Source organism: Rhea americana, unplaced genomic scaffold, assembly GCF_003343005.1.
Source record: "Rhea americana isolate MKP2758 unplaced genomic scaffold, rheAme1 scaffold_578, whole genome shotgun sequence".
Lineage (NCBI taxonomy): Eukaryota > Metazoa > Chordata > Aves > Rheiformes > Rheidae > Rhea > Rhea americana.
Window position 1 is genome coordinate 9,261 of NW_028186732.1, and position 22,554 is coordinate 31,814.

Here is a 22,554-nt window from a genome sequence, read left to right on the forward strand (position 1 = left end):
AGACACCCGCCCATTGCTCCTGCAGGAAGTGAGGCAGGAGAGTTCAGCACATCAGCCTGGCTGGGACGCGCTGACCAGCCGGCGCCCTTCCTACAACTGTGTTTTGGAAGGTCACTGCAAAGGGTGCTTTCCAGTGCCCCTGTCTTTTTGAGCTGCCTGGTGCCTTCCTCGACTCCCAAGCTGTGTCTCTGCTCTAGGCGCTGCAAACTACCCTTTGGGTTCTCATCTGTCTCCTGCAGTTTGCAGCACTGCAGAATGCCCCAGTGAATTCAGTGCTGAGTGGCTCTTGGTGATTTAGATAGGAGAATTCTCGCATTTTTTCCCCCGTAATTTACAGCTGGTGGTGGGAAGCCATTTCCCATGCTTTCCCTGGGGTAGGGATCTGTTCCTGGTGCTCAGCTTTGCTTGCAGCAGGGAGTTGCAGAGGCCTAATCCTGTGTCCTGTGATTTTATCCCTATATCCCCTGGCAGTATCCCCACTGGGATTCAGGACCCTGGCTCATATGGTGCCTAGCCATGCTTGTTTCTGCCTGCCCTTGCCTGCCTCATGTTCCAGCCTGCTGCTGCCTGTCTCTGCCTGTCCAATGTCCCTGCCTGCTGCTGCCTTCTGCTGCATGACCCATGTCCTTGCCTACTGCTGCCTGTCCCATTTCCTTCCCTACTGCTGCCTGTCATATGTCACTGCCTACTGCTGCCTGCCCCATGTTCCTGTCTGCTGCTGCCTACCTCACCTGTCCGGTGTCCCTGCCTTCTGCTGCCTGCCCTGTGTCACTGCCTGCCCCTGCCTGTCCTATATCCCTGCCTGCTGCTATCTTCCCCATGTCCCTGCCTGTGCTGTGTCCCTGCCTGCCCCACGTTGCTGCCTGCCACTGCCTGCCTCTACCTGTCCCGTGGCCCTGCCTGCCTCTGCCTGCCTTCTGCTTCTGCCCCCCCACACCTGTTCTTGCCTGCCCCTGTCCACCCCCTGGCCCTGCCCCTTGGCCCTTCCCTGATCCTGCTTGCCCCTGCCTGCAGCTGCACTGGTAAAGCAAGGCCTTGGGTCCAGGAGCAAGGAGCCCTTGGTGCAAGTGCAATGCGAGAGGCTGATATGTCCAGGAAGTAGATGGGGTAAAGTCTGCACACGGCTGGGTGAGCATAGCACCAGGGATGGCAATGGCTGTGTCAGGTGCTGAGGACAGCCTGCAGGGCTGGATGGGGAGCAGGGAGAGCACTGACATGCGTGCACATGCTGCGTGAGGTGCAGACACATGCACATAGCAAGGCACGTGCACACGCACATGCTGCAGAGAGAGGATGCACGCACTCTCTGTGTGGCATGCACACACCCACTGTAGGGGCAGGGGGCAGGCAGGGCAAGATGGCAGCGGGACAGCACCCTATTGGGCAAGTCATCTCAGTATGCCATTAGGCAGGCAAGGGACCAGTCCCAGTGTCCTGTGGGGCTAATCCCAGCAAGCAGTGGTGCAGGAAGGGGGCTGGTCCCAGCACCCCATGGGGCAGGCGAGGGGCCTGTTCCAGTGCCTTGTGGGTGGTGGGAGAGTCATGACTGGTGGTAGGGAGCATCTGGAGCACAAATGGGAGGCAAGGGAGAAAGAGTGCACTGGAGCAGGGCACTGGGACACATGCCCCAGCCTCCCACCCCCCAGGCTTCACCATGTGCCTGCCCCACAGGCAAGGTGCACATATGCCCCACACCTCCCTGGCCACGTGCTTTCAGGGTGCAGGGCAAGCTGGGTTCCCAGCTGGTCATGTGCTGGCCCTGCACAGCCCAGGCCCCTCTTTTCCCCTGCCCCATCAGCTCTGAAACTGTGTTCATACCCCCCACCCCCAGCAAACACGCTTGTACATGGTCTTATTGAAACCAGACACCAGAGCTATAAGCAGCCAGACTCCTCTGCACGCTTGCACRCCTTGTCCATGCCAGCCCTAAGTAGAGCCTGCAGACTATGCTTATTAGCCTACCCCTTGTTAGCTGCCTTCCTGGACAGCCCGCCCCACTGGCAGGAGGTCAGGGCAAGACTTTTTGCAAATTAGCACCACGTCCGCCCTTGAGAAAGCACCGCTGGTGGCGGAAGGGCCGGCAGACCCTCAAGGTCAGTGTGAGGCTGTGGGGAGGAGGAGCAGAAAGATTGATGTCACATCCCGTGAGTACGCCTAGACGTTTCCTGGAGTGAAGTGCGCCTAGTGGGGCCAAGGAGGAAACCTACCGTGGGAAGCTGTGGCTGAATCATACCTCAAGGGTGCCTGTTCTGGGCTCTGTGCCCGTGGCCCACCAAGGGACAGTAGCTGCACCTGGTCCTCATGCTGTTTTGGACTATGGGATTGCTGGGTCCCTGTGGGGCACCTGGGCATGTGCATGCAGCAGCCCTCATACTGAGAAGCCTGGCACCATGTGTGTATCCGAGCTGCCAGACTCACCCACATTCCCCAGGCCACAGCTCTGTCAGCACCCACACACCCCTGTGCTGCTCTTGGTGCAAGCTCCACAGGGGCCCACAGACCTATGACTGTGCAGAAGGGTGGTTGCCCTCCTTGCCCTGGAGGTGCTTACCTGCTCACTGGGCCCCCTGGCGGGTTCCCTTGCTGTGTGGGATGAAGCCCTCCAGATGTGGGCACACAATGAGCTGGGAGGAGACCTGCTCTCAGCACAGTAAATATCCACCCTGGCCCGCAACCTAGGGCAGCCCTCTGCCAACACTCGGAAGCCAAGTTGCAGGACACAGCCTTGTTGTCTGCCTCCATCTCTCGCCTATCTCTTCTCCCTGAGGAGGGCAGACTCCTAAGTCCCAATGGAGCTGAGAAGAGTTGGAGGTGAGCTCTTCCCCATGGTGGGAGTTAGCAGGGACTGGGGGCTCTGTGCCTAGGATGGCAAGGGCACCCTAGCAGCACCTCTGGAATGTCCCCATGGATTTTGGAAGCACAAGGTCAGGAAGATCTCAGGCTTTTGGCATCCCAGCTGGGAATAGCAGCTAGATACTGGATCTATGCCCAGCCATGCCTGGAAACCAACTAGCTCCTTCCTGGTGGAGACCTTGTTCTGCATGTCCCTCAGGCATTAAAGAGGGCCATGCTCTACTCCTGCAGCGGAGAGATGGCTTCCAGCCCTAATCCAGTTCAACTGCCCACAGCACCAGTCTTTGGGGTGGGTGCAAAGAACAGGCACAACTCTCTCCAGGCAAGAAGGGACTGTGGCATGGCATCTGATGTGGATGGCATCCAATCAAAGTGGCATCCATTTGAGATGGCACCTGATGGTGGTAGCATACAACTGAGCTGGCATCTTGTAGATGGGAATGGTGTCTAACCAGGGTGGCCTCTGATCAAGGGGGCAGGAGATGGCAACTGAGAGGGGTGATGTCCAACCTTGCTGTCATGCCCTTGTGGTGCTGCAGGCATTGGGGCTTCCCCTGGCACTGGGGATGGATGGAAGGAGGCAGCAGGCTCAGGGAGAGCTCTCCTGTGCTTTCCCACATTGCATGTGCCCCGGCCCCTGCTGCATGGTCCCTGGCACTGGCCCACATCATCTGCAGCACTTCTGCCTTCCATCTGGCTGCCTCATTGTGCTTGTGAATATTCATCACCCTCATTATCTTCTTTCACTCATTTCTCCCACACTCAAGCTAAAAATACTTTCCCAAGAGGGGAGGACGGGGCATGTGGGGTGGGGGGGGTAAGTTCTCCTTCCCCTCCCTGCAAGGTAGATAATTTGAGTCTCAGATCCCCTGTCCAAGAGGCTCATGTCCAGTTTGGGGCACAGGAACACATCTGTGGGGCAACTGGAGCAGGAGGGGACAGGGCCAGTGGGCCAGAGAGCAGAGCTTTTGAGAGCCACAGCTGCTTGGCCAGGGCACCAGAGAAATATACCCCCTTCCYGTTCCTCTCAGCTCTTGACTTCCATCCCACATGTGCCCATGGTCTCAGCTAGCAAGGGACCAAGGCAGGCTAGCAGGGGGTTGTAGGGCAGGATGGAGGGTACCAGGTGACTCTCCCACCCAGCTGTGCATCCTGGTGCTGTGGAGAGTAGGCAGAGCCCTCCTGCAGGCTCTGATGATCCTGTCCACCTGGCACAGGAACTGTCATTTGGCACTACCCACCCACATAACACCAACTGCCCCCACCCTCAAGCACCAGTGCTGAGCCCTTGCACCCACCCAGCTGTTGGCAGGATCGCTGCCTTGGGAGATTTGTGTGAAGCACCTCTTGGACCCTTGCCGGAGTCTCCGCTCTGCTCTCACCCCTCCACCAGCTGGGCTACTAGAGAGCCATCTCCTAAAACAGCCTGTGAGGGCCAACACTGGTGGCCTGCTTCATGCCTTCTGGCTGCCTGGAGTGCAAGAGGGTGGTTACTCCCTGCCCTGCCCACCTGTTGGTGCCACTGTCCCTGGCAATGCCCACAACAGCAATGTCACTCAATGGGTCATGATGCAGTGGAGGGCTCTGCTGGCAGGGGCACTGGGTGAGCCCAGGTCCCCTTGCCTGTGTCCAAGCTACCCTTGGCTGCCCCTCCTGAAAGTGAGCATCTGCTGTGCTTGTCCAGCATCCCATGCTGTGGTATATGTCCTGCCCCAGAGATGGCTGCATTGTGATGCTCACTGCTGGGTTCTCTACCTGTCTCCTGGAGGGGGAATGGGGCACCACAGTGGGTGCAGATGAGCCCAGCAGGGTTGGAAGGTGCCCGCCTTTCTCCCATGGGTTCTAGACCAGCAAGGGGTCCACTAGCTGRGGTTGATGCTGGAGACAGGTGCCCAAATGCTGAGGCAGGTGTGACACTGGGGAAGTATGGTGGGCACGGGGTACTAGCACACTGATGTTAGCCCCTTTACCCTGCAGAGCTGAAGACCACAGGCACTGCACACTTTTTCAACTTCCTCCTCAACTCCAGTGACTACCGCATCCTGCTCAAGGATGAGGACCACGACCGCATGTACGTGGGCAGCAAGGACTACATCCTCTCCTTGGATCTGCACGACATCAACCGCGAGCCCCTCATCGTAAGCTTGTGTCATCACCAACGGAAGCAGAGGGCTGGACCTAGGGTGGTTGCCAGAAGAGAGGGTGACACGGGGCTGAACCAAGTGTCCTGGTCACAGGATTGTGGGCTGAAGAGCTCAGGAGACAGGCAGACATTTTGGAGGCTGTGGTCTGAGTGTAGCACACCGTTTTGTATGGGTCACTGGCTGAGAGTTTGGACGGAGGAGGGTCCCCCATAATGACAGAGGGGTCAGGAAAGAACTCAAGGTCAAGACCAAGCCAGGCCATGAGTGCAGATCTTCCCTTTGCTTGTATTGTTGCAGATCCATTGGCCTGCATCCCAGCAGAGGATTGAGGAGTGCATCCTGTCAGGCAAGAACAGCAACGTGAGTGTGCTGAGRACAGGCGGATATGCCTGTATTGTGCCAGCTCCCTAGAGCCCTGCATCACAGGTCATGGCCATGGACATGCCAGGGCTTTTGATGGCCACCCCTAACCCACTTCAGGGAGCCTCGGGGAGGCTGGTGGCCATCACAGGGCTACAGTTCATGTCCTCATGTCCTCCCTTTGAAATCTCATCCTGAGAGCCACTGCACTTTGACCTTTCTGGGCAGCATCTGCAGCACCTGCAGGACAGGGTGGCACTCCAGGTTGCTACATGGTGTCCTGCCAGCCCCTCTGCTTAGCCACACAGGCCCTGGCAGACCTTCTTGGGCAAATGCTAGGAGGAAGCCAGAGGCAAAGGTCCCCACATTGCTTTCTTCCCCCTGCCAGAACTGGCTGTACCCTCAGCCAAGCCAGCCCCATGCCAACCCATGACCCATGCCAGCCTGTGCCTGCCTGAGACCAATACCAGCCTTTCAGCAGGCTCCCAGTCTCACAGATCCTCAGCCTATCTCCTCCTGCTCTCCAGCTCTTCCTTCTGGTGCACACCCTTCTGTTTCATGTCTAGCACCCCATAGTGTCTGCCCCAGTGTAGAGGCTGACCTCTGACGGGAAGGATCTGTGCCCAGTGAGCCTGGGCCCTCCCTGTTGGGTGTGTGAGCTGCAATGAGAGCTGGTCCACTCCATGTCTTTGCTGTGACTGCCAACCCCTCCCTCTGCTTCCCAGGGGGAGTGTGGCAACTTCATCCGCCTGATCCAGCCCTGGAACCGGACCCACCTCTACGTGTGTGGCACTGGGGCCTACAATCCCATCTGTGCCTTTGTCAACCGAGGGCGCAAAGCGCAGGTAAGAAGTGGAAGGTTTGAGGGGGCTGAGCTGGTGCCTGGGCCTGGCTGTGCTTGCATTGCCATTCCAGAGCTGCAGCTGGATGCGGGAGGGCATTGGGCATGGCTGGGTCTGTGCCCTGAGCTAGTGTCAGGAGGGTTTCAAGGAGGAAGTGGGTGGGGGACAGAGACTTGCTAGTCTCAGCTTGGCTGCACCAAAGACTCTGTGGCTAATATTACCATGGCATTGAGCGTGGCTGAGCCATCTCTGCAGAGCAAGGCCTGAGGATCACTCTTCACACCTGACTTGGGCTGCCGCAGCTGGACCCCAGCACCAGCTTCGAACCTCTCACCCCACGGGTGCCTCTTGAACAGCATCTGCCGGCATCTCTCAGACAGAGCGTAGGATATGCCTGTGCCTGGCTTTCCGCTCACTGGTGGATCATGAACGCCTTGGGATGAGCGCCTTCTTGGAATGGAGTGGCCTCTCCAACGGGATGGAGAGTGCCTGGCACTGCACCTGCGCTGGCATTTCTCAGGGAGAAACAGCATGAATGTGCCACTAGGATGCAGTGGGCATGCTGTGGTGGCACAGCTGGCATGAGGAGGGGGCACTGCTGTTGTGGGCGGTGCTGGCACATGAGTGTGCGTGGCAGTGCTGCATCTGTGCCCTGCACTGTGGCATTCCCAGGTGGTGGTGAGAGAGGATGACACTGGCCAGCTCCTCATATTGATAACTGGCATAAGGCAAGAGGACAGCTGTATGGCTTCAGGTGGCTTCATGGTAGTAGGAGGGTCCTAGGAGGATCCTGATCTCTCTAAGTGCTGGCACAAGGGCAAAGGATGCCGTGGGTGACTGCCATAGCGTGCAGTAAGGATGGCTGGGGGACTCCGCTTGCTGGACTTGTGGTCTGCTCTCTGCAAGGTCTGTCCCCTCAGAACTAGTGTTGCAGATCCTGAGTAATGCCCTCTACCATGGCATAGCCTGGTCATAGAAAGCTATGCTCTGAGCCTGAGCCAAGTGAGGTGCATGGTGCTGTACATGGAGGAAGAGGCCTACCTGACACAGTCACAGGTATAGAGAGAGATTTATACAGATCAGTGCCACTCTTTGACTGGGTTTTGGGCAGTACTTCATGGGCCTTGCAGCATTTGAGGAGGATCAAGGGGATCCTGGGCACCCCTACTGCGTTGAGTATCAGTGCACTCCCCCAGAAAAAGACTATCATGTCTCCCCTCCAACTGCATGTAGAATGAGTGGTCCAATCTGAGTTCCAGAGAGCATGATGCAAAGGAGAGAGAGGATCCCGAGCCCTGGGGCCAGAAAGCCCCACAGTGCCTATAGTTTTCCTTGTCTCACTGTCTCTCCCAAGCACTGACTCTGAGTCTTGCTCTTCTATGAGGAAAGTTTCCAGTTGAGTGACTGGTTCCACTGTTGTGTCCTGGACCATGAGCCCTCTCTGGCCAGCTGGATGGGCAGTGGCAGAGCCAGCTTCACCAGTCTCCCTTGCCACATGCGAGGCTGTCCTTGGCCTCAAGGAATCACTCCTATGAAAGCAGGGCTTGTCTTGGGAAAGAGTTACACCTGGAAGGGGCAAAGCCCATCTGCTCACTGCCTGCCCGATCAGCAAAGGTTGTCAGTGCTCCTGCCCAGTGCCAGCCCTGCCCTTAGAGCTGGGACACCAAGGTCCTCTTGACCAGCACTGCCCAGAGGGGAGCTTTCTGGGAGGGATCTGAATGGGGAAGTGGCTCTCTGCTGCTCAGCATGCTCCCTTCACTCCTGGTCTTGGTTCCCTCCCACACACCCCCACCCTGGGGTGGCCCTCGCCCTGCCCCACAGTGCTAACTTTCTGCCCTACTCCTTTTCCCCAGGGATTTCCGCTGAGCCAGCCCGTCCAGCCGGGAGGCCGGGAAAGCAGATCAGCCGACGGCCCCCTCAGCCCGAGACCAGCGGAAAGCAAGGTGGGAACCGGTCTTGGAGCCCGCCAGAGCCATGCCCACCTCTCCTGTGGGCACACCTGAGCTTAGGGTTCCTTCTCCCTCCCACCGGTGTGTTCCCAACCCTCTCACCCGCCAGGGCCAGGGCCAGGGTCACCCCTTACCAGGGGGTGCCCAACCAAAATCTCCTTTGCCCTCTCTACAAAGCTTCCTACAGCAGAAGGCCTGGTGTCTCCTCTCTCCTCTCACTAACTCCTTCCTTCTCCCAGGCCTGGCTGGGATCCCTGTGGGGGACACTGTTAGGGACAGCAGTCCCTCCTCAGCCTACTTTCACTGTACCCAGGCCCTCTGTGTCCCTTCAAAGTAGAGCCAAGCATTGACAGAGCCATGGGGGATGCCACTGCTCACAAGGGAGAACACAAAACCCATGCGCAGATGTTTTGGTAGGGCCTACCAAAATGGCACTGAACAGCTGCCTTGCTGGTGCCCATGGGGGATGAAGCTATCTGCTTCACCTTCCCCAAGCAGAATTTGTTTCTTTAGAACAGGCAAGTGGGATCACGGAGGCAGCAGTATCACCAGCTTCTCACAGGAGGCTTCCAGCACCCTGCCTGTCCTGACAGTGTCTCCCATTTGAATCTCTCTCCTCCAGACTAATATAGATCAGTGCATGGGCATGGGGTCCACATGGCCCTGTGTATCACCTGCGAAGCCTGCATCTCCCCCATATCTCCCCTACACCTCACTCTCCACTGCGACCCAAATGTGCATGTCCCATTCCCCTTTGAAGGGAGGTTGACAGATGGGGATAGTTTGATGCTATCAGCCATTAGCACTTCAGTGGCCGGGGGCACTCTTGCCTTGTGCTGCTGCTAAGGGCTGGTCACACTGCTCTGAGATGGTACCATTGCTTTCCCTTGGCCAACTGGTGAAACACTATTGCCAATGGCATTCCCTTAGGGGCCCCAAAAGGCCTCCCCATTCCTCTCCTTGATGGGCTTGTCCCATGAACAGGGCTGCAGTGCCCATCAGCTGAGTGCAAAATGCAGGAATGTTTCCCATCCAGGCTGCCCCTAGCCGTGACCTGCACTGGAGATGGGCTGAGAACTGGTCTAAGACCTCCATAACTCATCTCACCTTAGCCACTGCATGTTTAGTCTCCAACTGCGTCCTTTCACCTTCTGTTCCATTGCAACAGGGCCTCACCTTGGATGGCTCTAGTTGCAGCTAGAGTGAATACCACCCTCTCTCCTGAACACTCAGCACATCTTTGGCCTGTGGCCCTGGGAGGTGAATAAGCAGGACTCCAAGCCACTCATTTTAGGGAAATCTGATCCTAGCCAGGGCTTTGGTTTGATTTTCTCCAGCTACTGCCTGGCACCCACTGGCTTTCCTCCCTCCATAACCCCCTGCTCCTGTACAATAGAGCTTGCCATGCCCAGGGCAGCTTTACGGGGTCGTCGGCACCTGCTTTCCAGGGAGATCAATGCATTTTGAGCAATGAGAGTCTAAAGGCTGTCCCAGCGTCTGCCAAGCCATTCTGTTTTACTAGGCAGCTCTGGCACTGGAATGGGCTTGCAGATTTCCTTTTGCCTAGCTGGTCTAGCCTTGTTGGGCAGGTCAAGCTTTGCAGTCAGGACCAGCAGTGTCTTTGAGATCCAAGTTATTCCAATAAAATGTTTGCCCACCCCAGGGAAGCAAGGGCTGTTGGGGAACCAGTGTGCACCCTGGCAGAGGAGTTTGTAGAGATGGAGATGGCTGTGCAAAGGGGCCAATTCCACGCAGCACCAGGGCTGAGGCTTTCTCTGTGCCGGTTCCAAACCAATCCCTGTTGTCTAGGCCACCAGACTGGGCTAGTGTGCCCTGGCTGCTCCTCTGGACTCAGGCCACAGGGCCAAGAAGAGCTTTCATGAGCAAATCCTCTGATGGAAGACATGGGAGAAGACATGCTCCTCATTTCCCAACCATCAGCTCTCTGTCCCATCCTGTCTTCTTGGACCCTGAGTATCCTGTGAAGACTCTGCTCATCCTTTTGACAGGCCTCAGAGGAAGAGTTGTTGCAATGTATTTGGCTCCTATTTCAAAGTCAGGATGTGGGATGAGCAGGTAGCTCTGCTGGSCCAGCTTCGTTGTGTTGGCTGTGGTGAGTGCCCAGGCATACAGAGGGCTGTCAGTGACCTGGCAGGGTTCCCGGCAGGTGCTGTGCATAGATAGGCTGTCTTGGTGCTGCTTCTTTGGGGTTCTGCATGCCTGGGAGTCCTGCGTGCTCAGAAGTGTTGTGACAGCTGATTTCATGTGTGTCTCTGTGAGGCAGACCAAGTTTAGCGCCTGGCGTGAGGGTATAAAGTGGTGCTGTGTTTGCCGTGTGTCACTTGCTCAGAGAAGGCAGAGGCAGCAGCAGGAAAAGCAGCTCCTAACAGAGTAAGGCAGCTGGCTCCAAATCTCACCAGGACCAGGCTCAGCACCCTGTGATGATGCCATCCCAGTGGTGACCACTCATGGGTGGTAAACTGCTCCTCACTGGAACATGTTGGGTCTGGCAGCAAAGATATGCCCACGGCTGAATACTGCCTATCAAAGCAAGCAGCTGCTGTCAGAGGCTCCGTGAGCAGTAAAAGCAGCCTCTGCAACTTATAACACAGCCAGGCCCATGTGCCTCAGACCAAGGAGGTGGCTGGGAAGGAGCAGTGCTGGAGGGTGGCTGTGTGTGCCAAGAAGCAGATGTGGGAGTTGCCCCATTTTCAGCCTGGTGGCTCTGGTGGATCTCCAAGCAGCAATGGATCAGTGCTCTGAAGGGGATGGACCAGCATCCGGCAACATCAGAGAAGCAGCTCACTGGGCCCTCAGCCCTTCTGGGAGTCCTACAGACCTCTGAGATGGTCTATCCATGTCTATGCTGGGCACTATGCGTCCTCGGGCCTTCTGGCAGCAGGTAGTGTTTTGTAGCTTCTGTGCTCCACCTCCAAAAGAAGCTCAATTTCCAGCAGGCACAGTTCGCCTCTGCATTGGAAAGTGCCCCAGAGATGGAGGTGAAAGATGTGATATACTCTTTGTTTTGCTTCCTTCTCTAGGATTACATCTTCTACCTGGAGCCAGACAAACTGGAGTCAGGCAAGGGGAAGTGCTCGTACGACCCCAAAGTAGACACCGTCTCTGCATTAATAAGTGAGTGCTGTATCTTTGCAAGGCCAGTGTTGCCTGGGGGTAGGGAGAGGGGACAAACAGATGCTCCAGTCATCCCACTCTGCATTGCCAAACTATACCCAAGAAGTTGAGCTCCTGCCCCTTCCCTCATCTGCTCCAGTGGCAACTGGTCAAAGTGTCCCTGGGCGTCTGACAAGACCTGATCCCATGGATGAGGGCTTTCCTTACAGGCCAGTAACAACCTGCTGTGCTCTTCAACATGGCCACGGGCAGTGTCTCTTGTGCAACACATTGCCTGGGGGCTAACAGCCAGAACCAGGACTGGACAGAGCCTGGAGACAGTAGGAGAAGGACCTCTGAGAGTGGGAAAGAAAGGAGATAGAGGTGCACAGGTAGGATGAGTTGAGGATCCTATGGGGCTAGCCGATATCTGTTCTCCCATCTGCAGATGAAGAGCTTTATGCCGGTGTCTACATTGACTTCATGGGCACTGATGCAGCCATCTTTCGTACCATGGGCAAACAGACGGCCATGAGGACGGACCAGTACAATTCACGCTGGCTCAATGGTGAGTTTGGGGTGTCCTTGGCTCAGCTTACTGTTTCCCAGTGACCTCACCATGCTGCATCCTTCTCATAGGCTAGAGAGACAGTAGGCAGCATGGACAGGCAGAGAAGTGCTGTGGGATGAATGGACAGATGAATGGATGGATGATGGATGGATGGATGGATGGGGGAATCTGGGCTGGAAGAGGGAACTAAAGAGGACTCTTGAGGACAGATTGCTGGACTGATGGATGAATGGATGGATGGATGAATAGTGGGAATCTCCTAGGACAGACAGATGGAGGGATGGCTATGTGGAACATGGTGACAGACAGCTAACGGTGCCCCTGCTGGGCAGTGGAACTGGCCAGCTGGTGGGCAATAGTACTGACCCTGTCAGGGCCCGTGCCTGGGTTTATGCAGGGGTGAGATGTCAACCATGTCACCTGCAATCAGTGACCCTGAGTGCTCATCCTGCCCCCCTTGGAGCCCCTCCAGCCATGGGGCAGCCAAGGCAGCTGAGTAAACAGAGCAGAGCGGATCGGATGATCCTGCTGTGCCTGGGAGCTGTCAGGGCAGTAACCTGAAGAGGGGGAGCTGTCAGCATMGGCTGGGAATGAGCTGATGGATGGCAGGGAAATACTTCCTTCTGAGCTGTGTGGCTCCCCCCCACCCCGAGGGGGAAGACTGGTTCCCATAGACTTGCTTTTGGAGTTGCTGGAGCCCTGGACCCTGCAGACCCTGGAGCTAAGGATGCTCTGATCCCCTGCAGTCATTGGAGCACTGATGACCACAGGAGAGACCCATCTCAGAGGCAACCCTGGAGCCTCTGGTTCCTCAGATATGGCTGAGAGTTGGTTACCCCTGTGACCACCACAGTGGTTTCCAGGGGTTGGTTTATATTGGGGGGCTCATCATCCTGCTGTGATGGGTTCACGGGGTGCTGGCATCACGTGGGCCAGGTGGAGATGCTGCTGGGCTGACTATGTCATGCCATTCCAGACCCAGCATTCGTCCATGCCCAGCTCATCCCTGACAGTAGTGAGAGGAACGATGACAAACTCTACTTCTTCTTCCGGGAAAAATCAGCTGATGCCCCGCAGAGCCCAGGTGTCTATTCCCGCATTGGGCGCATCTGTCTGGTATGTGTGCCAGCCTGTGACCCTGCAAGGAGCTGTGTGGGCAGGGGTATGGGGTGGTGACATACCTGGGGTTCATCTTGCCCCAGAATGACGATGGAGGCCACTGCTGCCTGGTGAACAAGTGGAGCACATTCCTGAAGGCCCGACTTACCTGCTCTGTGCCAGGACCCGATGGGATCGAAACACACTTCGATGAGCTCCGTGAGTGTGGGCAGGGGTCCATGGGGATAGAGAGGGTCAGGACCACTTTGATGGCCCCCCATGCCAGGGTCCTTCTGTACCCACTTCCCCTCTTCCACGCACCACCTCTCTGGCACCCTGTATTTTGGGGATGGCCAGGAGTCTATTGCTGCTCCCAACTCCTACCAACCATGCCCTCTCACTGAGAGAGGCCGGAGGAGCCAGGAGCTACATCCACCCTTGTGGCCCCGCTTGCTGCCCTGGTGCCTGCGGCGAGGTGGTCCCTGCCCATCTTCCTGCTGATGACACTCTCTTACTTCTGTCCCAAGAGGATGTCTTCATCCAGCAGACACAGGACACCAAGAATCCTGTCATCTATGCTGTGTTCTCTGCTTCAGGGTGAGTGCCGTCAGTCCTATGGCAGCCATACCATGTGGCCACATGGGGTCCCAAGGACAGCTTGTGGGCTTCAGGGGCCACTGCACATGGGTGCCCACCACAGCCAAAGCCACCCACCCCATAAAGCAGTCTGGAGAGTTGGCCAAGGTCAGCACCCCCCAGCTGCCATGCAGTGCCCATCTGAGGGTTTGGCAATGCTGTAGCACAAGTGGGGTGGGTTGCTCTGCTGGGGGATCTGGCAGTGCCAACCTGAAGGCAATACCAAATCTCTAAGGCTGTGCTGACTCCCCTCCTTCTAGATCCGTTTTCAAAGGCTCCGCTGTGTGCGTCTACTCCATGGCCGATATCCGCATGGTGTTCAATGGGCCCTTTGCACACAAGGAGGGCCCCAACTACCAGTGGATGCCCTACACAGGCAAAATGCCTTATCCCCGGCCAGGCACCGTAAGTACCCTGCAGGCATGAAGGCCTCCAGTCAGTACAACAGCAGGTTGTGTGGGGTAGAGGGCCTGTGTGTGCCCAGCAATACCAGGGAGCCAGCGCCCTCCTTGTGCGTGGGGTAGCTCAGAACCTGGCCATGGCAGGAGACTGGTTCTGGCTTATGGCCTAGGCACAACCCCACGAAGGAGAGGCTGGGTAAATCTGTTAACTGGGCCAGAGCAAGCACCCAGCCTGGCAACTCCATGAGTGTGGGTGATGTTTCATCCACTGCCCTGTGTTGCAGTGCCCCGGGGGGACGTTTACACCATCCATGAAGTCAACCAAGGATTATCCTGATGAGGTGATCAACTTCATGCGCGCACACCCACTGATGTACCACGCCATATACCCAACCCACCGCCAGCCACTAGTAGTGCGCAGCAACGTCAACTATCGCTTCACCACCATCGCCGTCGACCAGGTGGATGCGGCAGATGGGCGCTATGAGGTGCTTTTCCTGGGCACAGGTACCCACACCGCACACCGCAGAGAACACAGCATGCACCAGTGCCACCTGGGAGGGCAGGGGCACCGCCAGGGCTGGCGAGATCACGGTGCCCTTCCAGATCCCACGTTGGAGTGGGGCAAGGGACTAAGACCCCTGTGCCATGGGTTCTACAATGCAGCCTGGTCCTTCCCCTGCCCCAATACCTGTCTTAGGACTCTGTGATCCAGCCTGGTCCTTCCCCTGCCCATCCCAGGGCCCCATGATTTAGCCTTTTCCCATGGATAAATAGGCCATTTTGCATACTGCAGCAGATCTCAGCCTGGAAGCTATTCCCCAGTGAGTTATTGGTGCACACACAGCTGAGCTCCTTGCTTCTGAGCAGGTAGCAGAGGCTTATGCACTGGCTGCTGGATCCCCCCCATCCTGGGCAGCAGCAGTCCCTAGTGAGGGGCAATTACTTGAGCTGGTGCGCTGCACCACAGACAGTTGTCCACTGCAGCACTATGGGGATGGGGATGGGGTTGGAGTTGAGGGCCCTTCTGACCCTTACCTCAGCAGGGACTGCCTTCCCAGGAGGATGGGGGATGCAGGTGCCCAGCCTATGGCACTGAACAGCCATCCACCGTGATGTCTTGCAGATCGAGGCACTGTGCAGAAAGTCATAGTACTACCCCGGGATGACATGGAGACTGAGGAGCTGATGCTGGAAGAGATTGAGGTGTTCAAGGTAAGGACCAATCTCTCCTGCCCCTTGCTCAGAGCTCTGAATATCCATACCCTGACCTTACTCCACTGCCCCAGCCTACCCCGTGTTGCCCAGTGGTCGCCTAGAGCTGATAGGACACAGAATCGCAGAATCAATGGTTGAGGTTGGAAGAGACCTCTGAAGATCATCTTGTCCAAACCCCCTGCTCAAGAAGGACCACCTAGAGCATGTTAGACAGAATCACATCCAGGCGAGTTTTGAATATCTCCGGAGAAATAGACTCCACAATCTCTCTGGGCAACCTCTTCCAGTGCTCTGTCACTCTCACAGTAGAGAAGGTCTTCCTTATATTCAGACAGAACTTCCTGTGTTTCAGTTTGTACCCGTTGCCTCTTGGCCTGTTGCTTGGCACCACTGAAAAGAGTATGGCCCCATCCTCTTGACACCCTCCCTTAAGGTATTTGTAGACATTGATAAGATTCTCTTTCAGTCTTCCCTTCTTCAGACTAAACAGGCCCAGCTCTCGCAGCCTTTCCTCGTTAGAGAGATGCTCCAGCCCTCTGATCATATTTGTAGCCCTACACTAGACTCTCTCCAGTAGCTCCATGTCTCTCTTGTGCTGGGGGGGCCCAGAACTGGACACAGTACTCAAGATGTGGCCTCACCAGGGCTGAGCAGAGGGGCAGGATCACCTCCCACAACTTGCTGGCAACACTCTCTTCCTAATGCACCCCAGGGTGTCTTTGACCTACTTGGCTAAAAGAGCACATTGCTGGCTCATGGTCAAGTTGTTGTCCACCAAAACTCCCAGCTCCTTCTCTGCAGAGCTGCTTTACAGCAGCTCAGCCCCCAGCCTGTAGTGGTGCATAAGGTTATTTCCCCCTAAGTGCAGGACTCTGCACTTCCCCTTGTTGAACCTCAGGAGGTTCCTCTACACCCAGCTCTCCAGCCTGGCCAGGTCTCTCTGAATGGCAGCACAGCCCTCAGGTGTAGCAACCACACCTCCCAGCATGGTATCTTTAGCACACTTGCTGAGGAGGCACTCTGTCCTTTCGTCCAGGTCATTGATGAAGAAGCTGAACAGCATGGGACCCAGTACTGAGCCCTGGGGAACTCCACTAGCCGCAGGCCTGCAACTAGACTCAGTGACACTGTGTGACACTGATGATAACCCTTTGAGCTCTGCCTTTCAGCCAGTTCTCAAGCCACCTCACTGTGTACTCATCTGCACTTTCTGAGCTTMCCTCTGAGGATGTTATGGGAGACAGTGTCAAAAGCCTTGCTGAAGTCGAGGAAGACAATAATCACTGCTCTTCCCTCATGTACTCAGCTAGTCATTCCTTCATAGAAGGCTATCAGATTGGTTAATCAGGATTTCCCCTTGATGAGTCCATGCTGGCTACTCCTGAWCACCTTCTTATCCTCCATATGCTTGGAGATGACATCCAGAATGAGGTGTTCCGTCACCTTTCCTGGGATGCAGGTGAGGCTGACCAGCCTGTAGTTGCCTGGGTCCTTCCTCCTGTCCTTTTGGAAGACTGGAGTGACACTGGCTTTCTTCCAGTCCTTGGGCACCTCTCCAGTTCTCCAGGACCTTTCAAAGATGATGGAGAGAGGCCTGGCAACAGCATCCGCCAGCTCCCTCAGTACCTGTGGCTGCATCCCATCCAGGCCCATGGATCTGTGAATGTCAAGTTTGCCCAGAAGATCTCTAATCCTATCCTCCTCAACCAAAGGAAAGTCTTCCTTTCTCCAGACTTTCTCTGTGGTCTCCACACTCTGGGATTCTTGAGGGCTGCCCTTGGAAGACTGAAGCAAAGAAGGCATTCAGTAATTCTGCCTTCTCTGTAGCCTTCATCTCCAGGGCTCCTGCCCCATTCAGTAGCGGACCCACATTTTCCCCAGTCCTCCTCTTGCTGCTGATGTATTTGAAGAAGCCCTTCCTGTTGTCCTTAATATCCCTTGCCGGACTCAATTCCAAATGGGCCTTAGCCTTCCTCGCCACATCTCTACATACTGTTGATTGCATTCCTATAATTCTCCCAAGTAGCCTGTCCCCTCTTCCACATTCTGTGTACTTTCCTCTTGTGTCTGAGTTTGGCCAGAAGCTCCCTGCTCATCCATGCAGGTCCTCTGCCCCCTTTGCTGGACTTCTTTCTCCTTGGGATGCACTGCTTTTGAGCTTGGAGGAAGTGGTGCTCGAATACTAGCCAGCTCTCCTGGAGCCCCCTTCCAGTCTGCTCTCCTGAATTCCAAGGCTGTGATCCTACTTATTGGCTTGCCTCCTCCTTCCAGATCCTGAACTCCACCATCTTCTGGTCCCTGCAGCCAAGGCTGCCCCCAGCCTTCACGTCTCCAACCAGTCACTCTTTGYTGGTCAGTACAAGGTCCAGCAGGACACCCCTCCTCATTGACTCCTCCAMCACCTGTGTCAAAAAGTTATCATCCATGCTCTACAGGAGCTTCCTGGACTGTCTGTGCCTAGCTGTATTGTCCTTTGTYTGTGCCTAGCTGTGTTGTCCCTCCAGCAGATATCAGGGTGGTTGAAGCCCTGCCCTGAGAACCAGGGCCTGTGATCATGAGGCTACTTCCAGCTGTCTGTAGAAGGCCTCATCGAGTTCTTATTCCTGGTCAGGTGGCCTGTAGTGGACACTCACAACAGTATCACCCACATTAGCCTGCCCTTTAATCTTTACTCACAAGCTCTCAACTGGCTCTTCATCCATCCCTAGACAGAGCTCGATACATTCCAGTTGCTTCCTCACATAAAGAGCAACTCCACCACCTTGCCTTCCTGGCCTGCTTTTCCTAAAAAGCATGTAGCCATCCATGACAGCATTCCAGTCACGTGAGCTATCCCACCATGTCTCTGTAACTGCACAGAGATCATGGCCCTGTGACTACTCCAGTTCCTCCTGTTTATTCCCCATGCTGTGTGCATTGGTGTACAGGCATTTCAGAGAGGTAGCTGTGCATGCAGGTTTCCCTGGAGTGATGAAGGCAGATCCCCCATAGCCACATCCCCTATGCACGTCCCTAGCTGCATGGACCCGCTGGAGGCCTCCCGACTTGAGCTGTGTTTTGTTGACTACTCTATCTTTATAACTCTCTGCTTCCTCCATCCTACCTAGTTTAAAGCCCTCTTTACCAGGCTGGCCAACCTGTTGGCAAAGACACGTGTGCCCCGCTTGGTGAGGTGGATCCCATCTCTCCCCATCAGTTGTTGATCTTCAGACAGGGTCCCATGATCATAGAAACCAAAACCCTGTTGCCAACACCAGTGGCACAGCCAGTTGCTAACTTGGAAAAATCTGTATCTACTCCTTCTCCTATCCTTCCCTCTCATTGGTAGGATTGAGGATAAAATCACCTGGGCACCTATCAGCCCCTTGGCTGGTTCTGGAAGGATCTCACCCCAGATGAAAAGTGTTGCCCCTCCTGCCTGCTCTGTCCTGGCACCCTCTCAGCTACTCCTGCCCTCCTCAGCTGCCCTGTGCAGCCCTGTGCCCTGTGCAGGGACCTGGGTGCACACCCTGGAGCTGCAACATTAGGCTCAGCATGAGGCCTTGGGGGCCCAAGGCAATGRGTGTGGTGTGGATATCCTGAGGGCTTGGGGCAGGAGAACATGGACAACAGCAAGATAGGGGAATGGATTGATGGATACACATTGGGCTCGCCAGCCCCTCAATATCCTTTACCTGTGCTCCCTTCTAGGTGCCAGCACCCATCAAGACAATGACCATCTCTTCCAAGAGGGTGAGTCACAGCATGTGGTCAAGTTGCAAAGGAGGACTAAGTGGCCCTGGGGAAGTAGTGCCCAGCTGTGGTACTGCCCAGGCACCACCTCAGTGCAAGAGGAGTGAGCCATGGACGGGAAAAGCTAGTGGGTGGCTTCACAGTGAGATGCCTTTGGTGGCCCCTGTAACTTCTGGGGATATGCTGCCACAAGTCACTCTGGGTAGCTCCAGCACAAGCTGGCTCTGGTAGCCCCAGGGGCCAGGAGGCCACAGCTCATTCAAATGGTCCTTATGGGGTTGAGTCAAGGCTGTATGCCTAAGTAGTGTCTCACACCATCCTCTCTGTTACCCCCAACAGCAACAGCTTTACGTGTCCTCAGCTGTAGGGGTGACCCATTTGGCCCTGCACCGGTGTGATGTTTATGGGGAAGTTTGTGCCGACTGCTGCCTGGCCCGGGACCCCTACTGCGCCTGGGATGGCAAGGCTTGCACCCGCTACTCGGCATCCTCCAAGAGGTATGGGAAGCCAAGGGCAGGTGGCAGGCAGCAAGGAGGGACCCCTGGGCTATGGACAACCCCTTGGGGTTCACCAGATCATCTCCTGCTTCCCCACAGGCGGAGCAGGCGGCAGGACGTCCGGCATGGCAACCCCATCCGCCAGTGCCGAGGCTACAACTCCAACGGTGAGCAGGCATCATGCGGCTGAGGTGAAGGCAGAGGGGGCAGTTGAGGGAGCTAGGATGAGGGGGCAAGACATGGGGGTCCAGGACAGGAGGTGTAATGTGGTTATACTGAGGCAGGGGGCAGGAGAACGTGGACAGTAGCCAGACAGGGCGATGGATGGGTGGATACACTTGGTGGATGCATGTGCTGACGAGGAGGCTGAGCACATCTGAATAGATGAAGGAGGTTAACACTGAGGAATGGATGGATGGATTCATGAGGAGGAGGCTGAGCACAGTTGATTGGACAGTTGGATACATGAAGAGAAGGGTAAGCACAGTTGGATGAATATGTTTGGTGCACAAATGGATACATCAGAGGAGGATGAACATGAATGGGTGGATGGATGGATTGATGGAAGGATGGATCCATTAAGGAGGAGTCTGAGCATGTTTGGATGGATGGATACATTTGAGGAGGATAAACATGAATGGATGGATGAATGTATTGGGGAGGAAGCTGAGCACAGTTATTTGGATGGATACATGGATGGATGGATACATCAGAGAAGGATGAACATGGATTAATGGGTGGGTACATTTGTGGAGGATGAGCACAATTGGATGGCCAGCTGATTGTACACCCTTATTGGAAGGACAGATACACTGAGGGAGGAAGAACATAGTTGCTGGGTGGATCAAGAGCCAGTGCATCCAAGACTAGGTTTGAATGGGGGAAGAGAAATACTTGGAGAGAAATTGGGTAAGGTGGGATGGGGTCCTGGGGTCCCGGAACATGCCACTCTCCCTTAGGGGGCAGGCTGGGGGTGTGGATGCACATATGCTGACCTAGCCACCTGCACCTGCCCGTACAGCCAACAAGAACACAGTGGAGGCTGTGCAGTATGGGGTGGAGGGCAGCACGGCCTTCCTTGAGTGCCAGCCCCGTTCCCCCCAGGCCAGCATCAAGTGGCTACTCCAGAAGGACAATAGTGACCGGCGGAAAGAGGTAGGACAAAGGGCTGAGCAAAGCCTCGCCCTGGGGGCTGAGGGCCTCTGTGCGCACCCTGCGCCAGCCAGCTAAGCCTACACTCCCTCTCCCAACAGCTCCGTGTCGAGGGCCGGGTATTGCGGACAGAGCAGGGCTTGCTGTTGCGCTCCCTGCAGCTCTCTGACAGTGGCCTGTACTCCTGCACTGCCACTGAGAACAACTTCAAGCACACGGTGACCAAGGTGCAGCTACGTGTCCTCAGCAGCCGCACTGTCCACGCCGTGCTCTTCCAGGCTGAGGTCCCGCCTGGCCTCTCACCCGTGGCTGCTGCTGCCACTGGTGCGAGGGTGCCCAGTGCTGCTGCTCCCCGCTACCAGGACCTGCTGCAACTCCTCACCCAGCCCGAAATGGGACTCCTTGACCAGTACTGTCAGGGTTACTGGCGGCACATGGCCACCAGCCCCCAGGAACCACTGGCTGGCCTCAAAGCCAAGGAGCAGCAGGACCAGAAGAAGCCTCGAAACCGCCGGAATCACCAGCCAGAGACCTACAGGCATACATGAAACCATCAGCAGGGACTTTGATAGCACAGTGGTCTATTTTTCCCCCTTTTAATATTAAAAATATCTATAAATATACATATATATATATATATATATATATATCTACACACACACATGCACACACTCCCCACCTCCCTTGGAAGACAGTATTTATTTGTAGGTTGTACATAGTCATTTGCACAACATGACCATTGCCTTCCCACCCCAGGGAAGAGTGAAGGACCCCAGAAGTCATGCCCGTCATTTCCTTCTTCCCTTCCTGAACTTTGTGGTACTGTGAAACACCAGCATGTGGGACCAGGCTGAGGTCAATGACCTTCCAGTGGGAAGGGCATGGCACTACAATCAGGGCTGTACATGCCTAATGGTGGGCAGGCCATGTCAGGGGATGATGTCACCAGCTCACAGTAGTGTTGGGGCAGAGGCAGTGGGTCCTGCAGGAAGGCTCTAGGGCAGGTGCCCATCTGGCCTGGACAGCCTGCACTGACTTGGTCACAGGGCAAGCAGCAAGAAGGAGCTGGAGAAGGTCTGCCCCACTGCTTTTGTTGTGTCTGCTGTCTCTTTGAGCCTCAGTTTCCCCATCTGGTTATTTAAGACCAAGCACTTTCCCCAGGAAAACTGCAGACCCGCCACACAAGCCTAGGAGAGGGGAGGGCTACAGACATGCTGCATCCCACCAGGCCACAACTTGGACTTCATGTCCACTGAAATGTGACTGCAGCTGGGGAGAGGCACATAGGCAGAGAGAGTCTAGCCTCTGAGGTGCAGCTCAGGGAGGCAGGATCCAGGTGTCTAGGCAGCAGTAGAGGCTTAGTCAGGGCTGTGCTCTGGGTTGGAGAGGGAAGGAGAAGAGGCTGTAATGGGGCCAACCCCTGGGGTCGCCACTTTTACACTATGCTAGGGGCACCTTTAGTGCCATCCAGGCCTGACAGGTTGGGCAGTGGTGCCCATGGGTGCTGGAACCATGGGAGCCTTGCCCATTGCCTGCTGCCTTCGGGCTCCCAGGCAGGGATGTGGGTACCCTGCATTGTAAATAGTTGTACATGGGAAGCACAAGGGTGCCTGGGGCCCATGCCCTGCCAAGCACATGCCACCACTGCAACCAAGAGTGTGCCAAAATAAACACTGGCTTTGGGATAGCCACAGGCGCCTGTGTGTGCTCTGTGCGGGATGGGGACATCATGGAGGGCCTAAAAGAGGAGGCAGCGGGGGCCTTGCTGACAGCTGCCCTGCTTGGGGTCATTGTCCCCTGCGCCATGCTGACCTCACACAATCCCCTTAACTCTGCCCTCTGGCCTGTTGCCCTGAGCTGTGTGGGGAGGAGGCAAGGGCAGGACTGAACCCACCACCCCCAGAGTGGGGTACAAAGGTGCCAGGCATGGGATGAGGATGGGCAGCAGGAGAGGGTCACCTGGGGTGGGGGGGGTACATGGGGAGGG

The 22,554-nt window shown here is 56.0% G+C and overlaps 1 protein-coding gene across 1 annotated transcript; it reads left to right on the top strand.

Annotated features, from left to right (window-relative positions):
* Positions 1–2,789: 2,789 nt before the first annotated feature.
* On the top strand, positions 2,790–21,186 carry SEMA3F (semaphorin 3F). The gene is made up of 19 exons (XM_085319231.1): positions 2,790–2,811; positions 4,247–4,456; positions 4,831–4,991; positions 5,295–5,357; positions 6,083–6,202; positions 8,053–8,142; positions 11,190–11,283; positions 11,711–11,830; positions 12,810–12,949; positions 13,036–13,150; positions 13,459–13,528; positions 13,828–13,972; positions 14,253–14,475; positions 15,095–15,183; positions 18,877–18,918; positions 19,258–19,415; positions 19,515–19,582; positions 20,437–20,570; positions 20,669–21,186. The coding sequence occupies exons 1-19, from the start codon at positions 2,790–2,792 to the stop codon at positions 21,113–21,115; spliced, it is 2,511 nt and encodes an 836-aa protein (XP_085175357.1). The 3' UTR covers positions 21,116–21,186.
* The last annotated feature ends 1,368 nt before the right edge of the window (positions 21,187–22,554 follow it).

Excerpts from the sequence above, each read along its gene's own strand:
- SEMA3F (XM_085319231.1), top strand. The coding sequence starts at position 2,790 with ATGGAGCTGAGAAGAGTTGGAG. Across the intron at positions 4,457-4,830 it reads TCTGCTGGCAGGGGCACTGG|AGCTGAAGACCACAGGCACT; the intron begins GTGAGCCCAGGT and ends TTTACCCTGCAG. Across the intron at positions 13,529-13,827 it reads GCTGTGTTCTCTGCTTCAGG|ATCCGTTTTCAAAGGCTCCG; the intron begins GTGAGTGCCGTC and ends CCCTCCTTCTAG.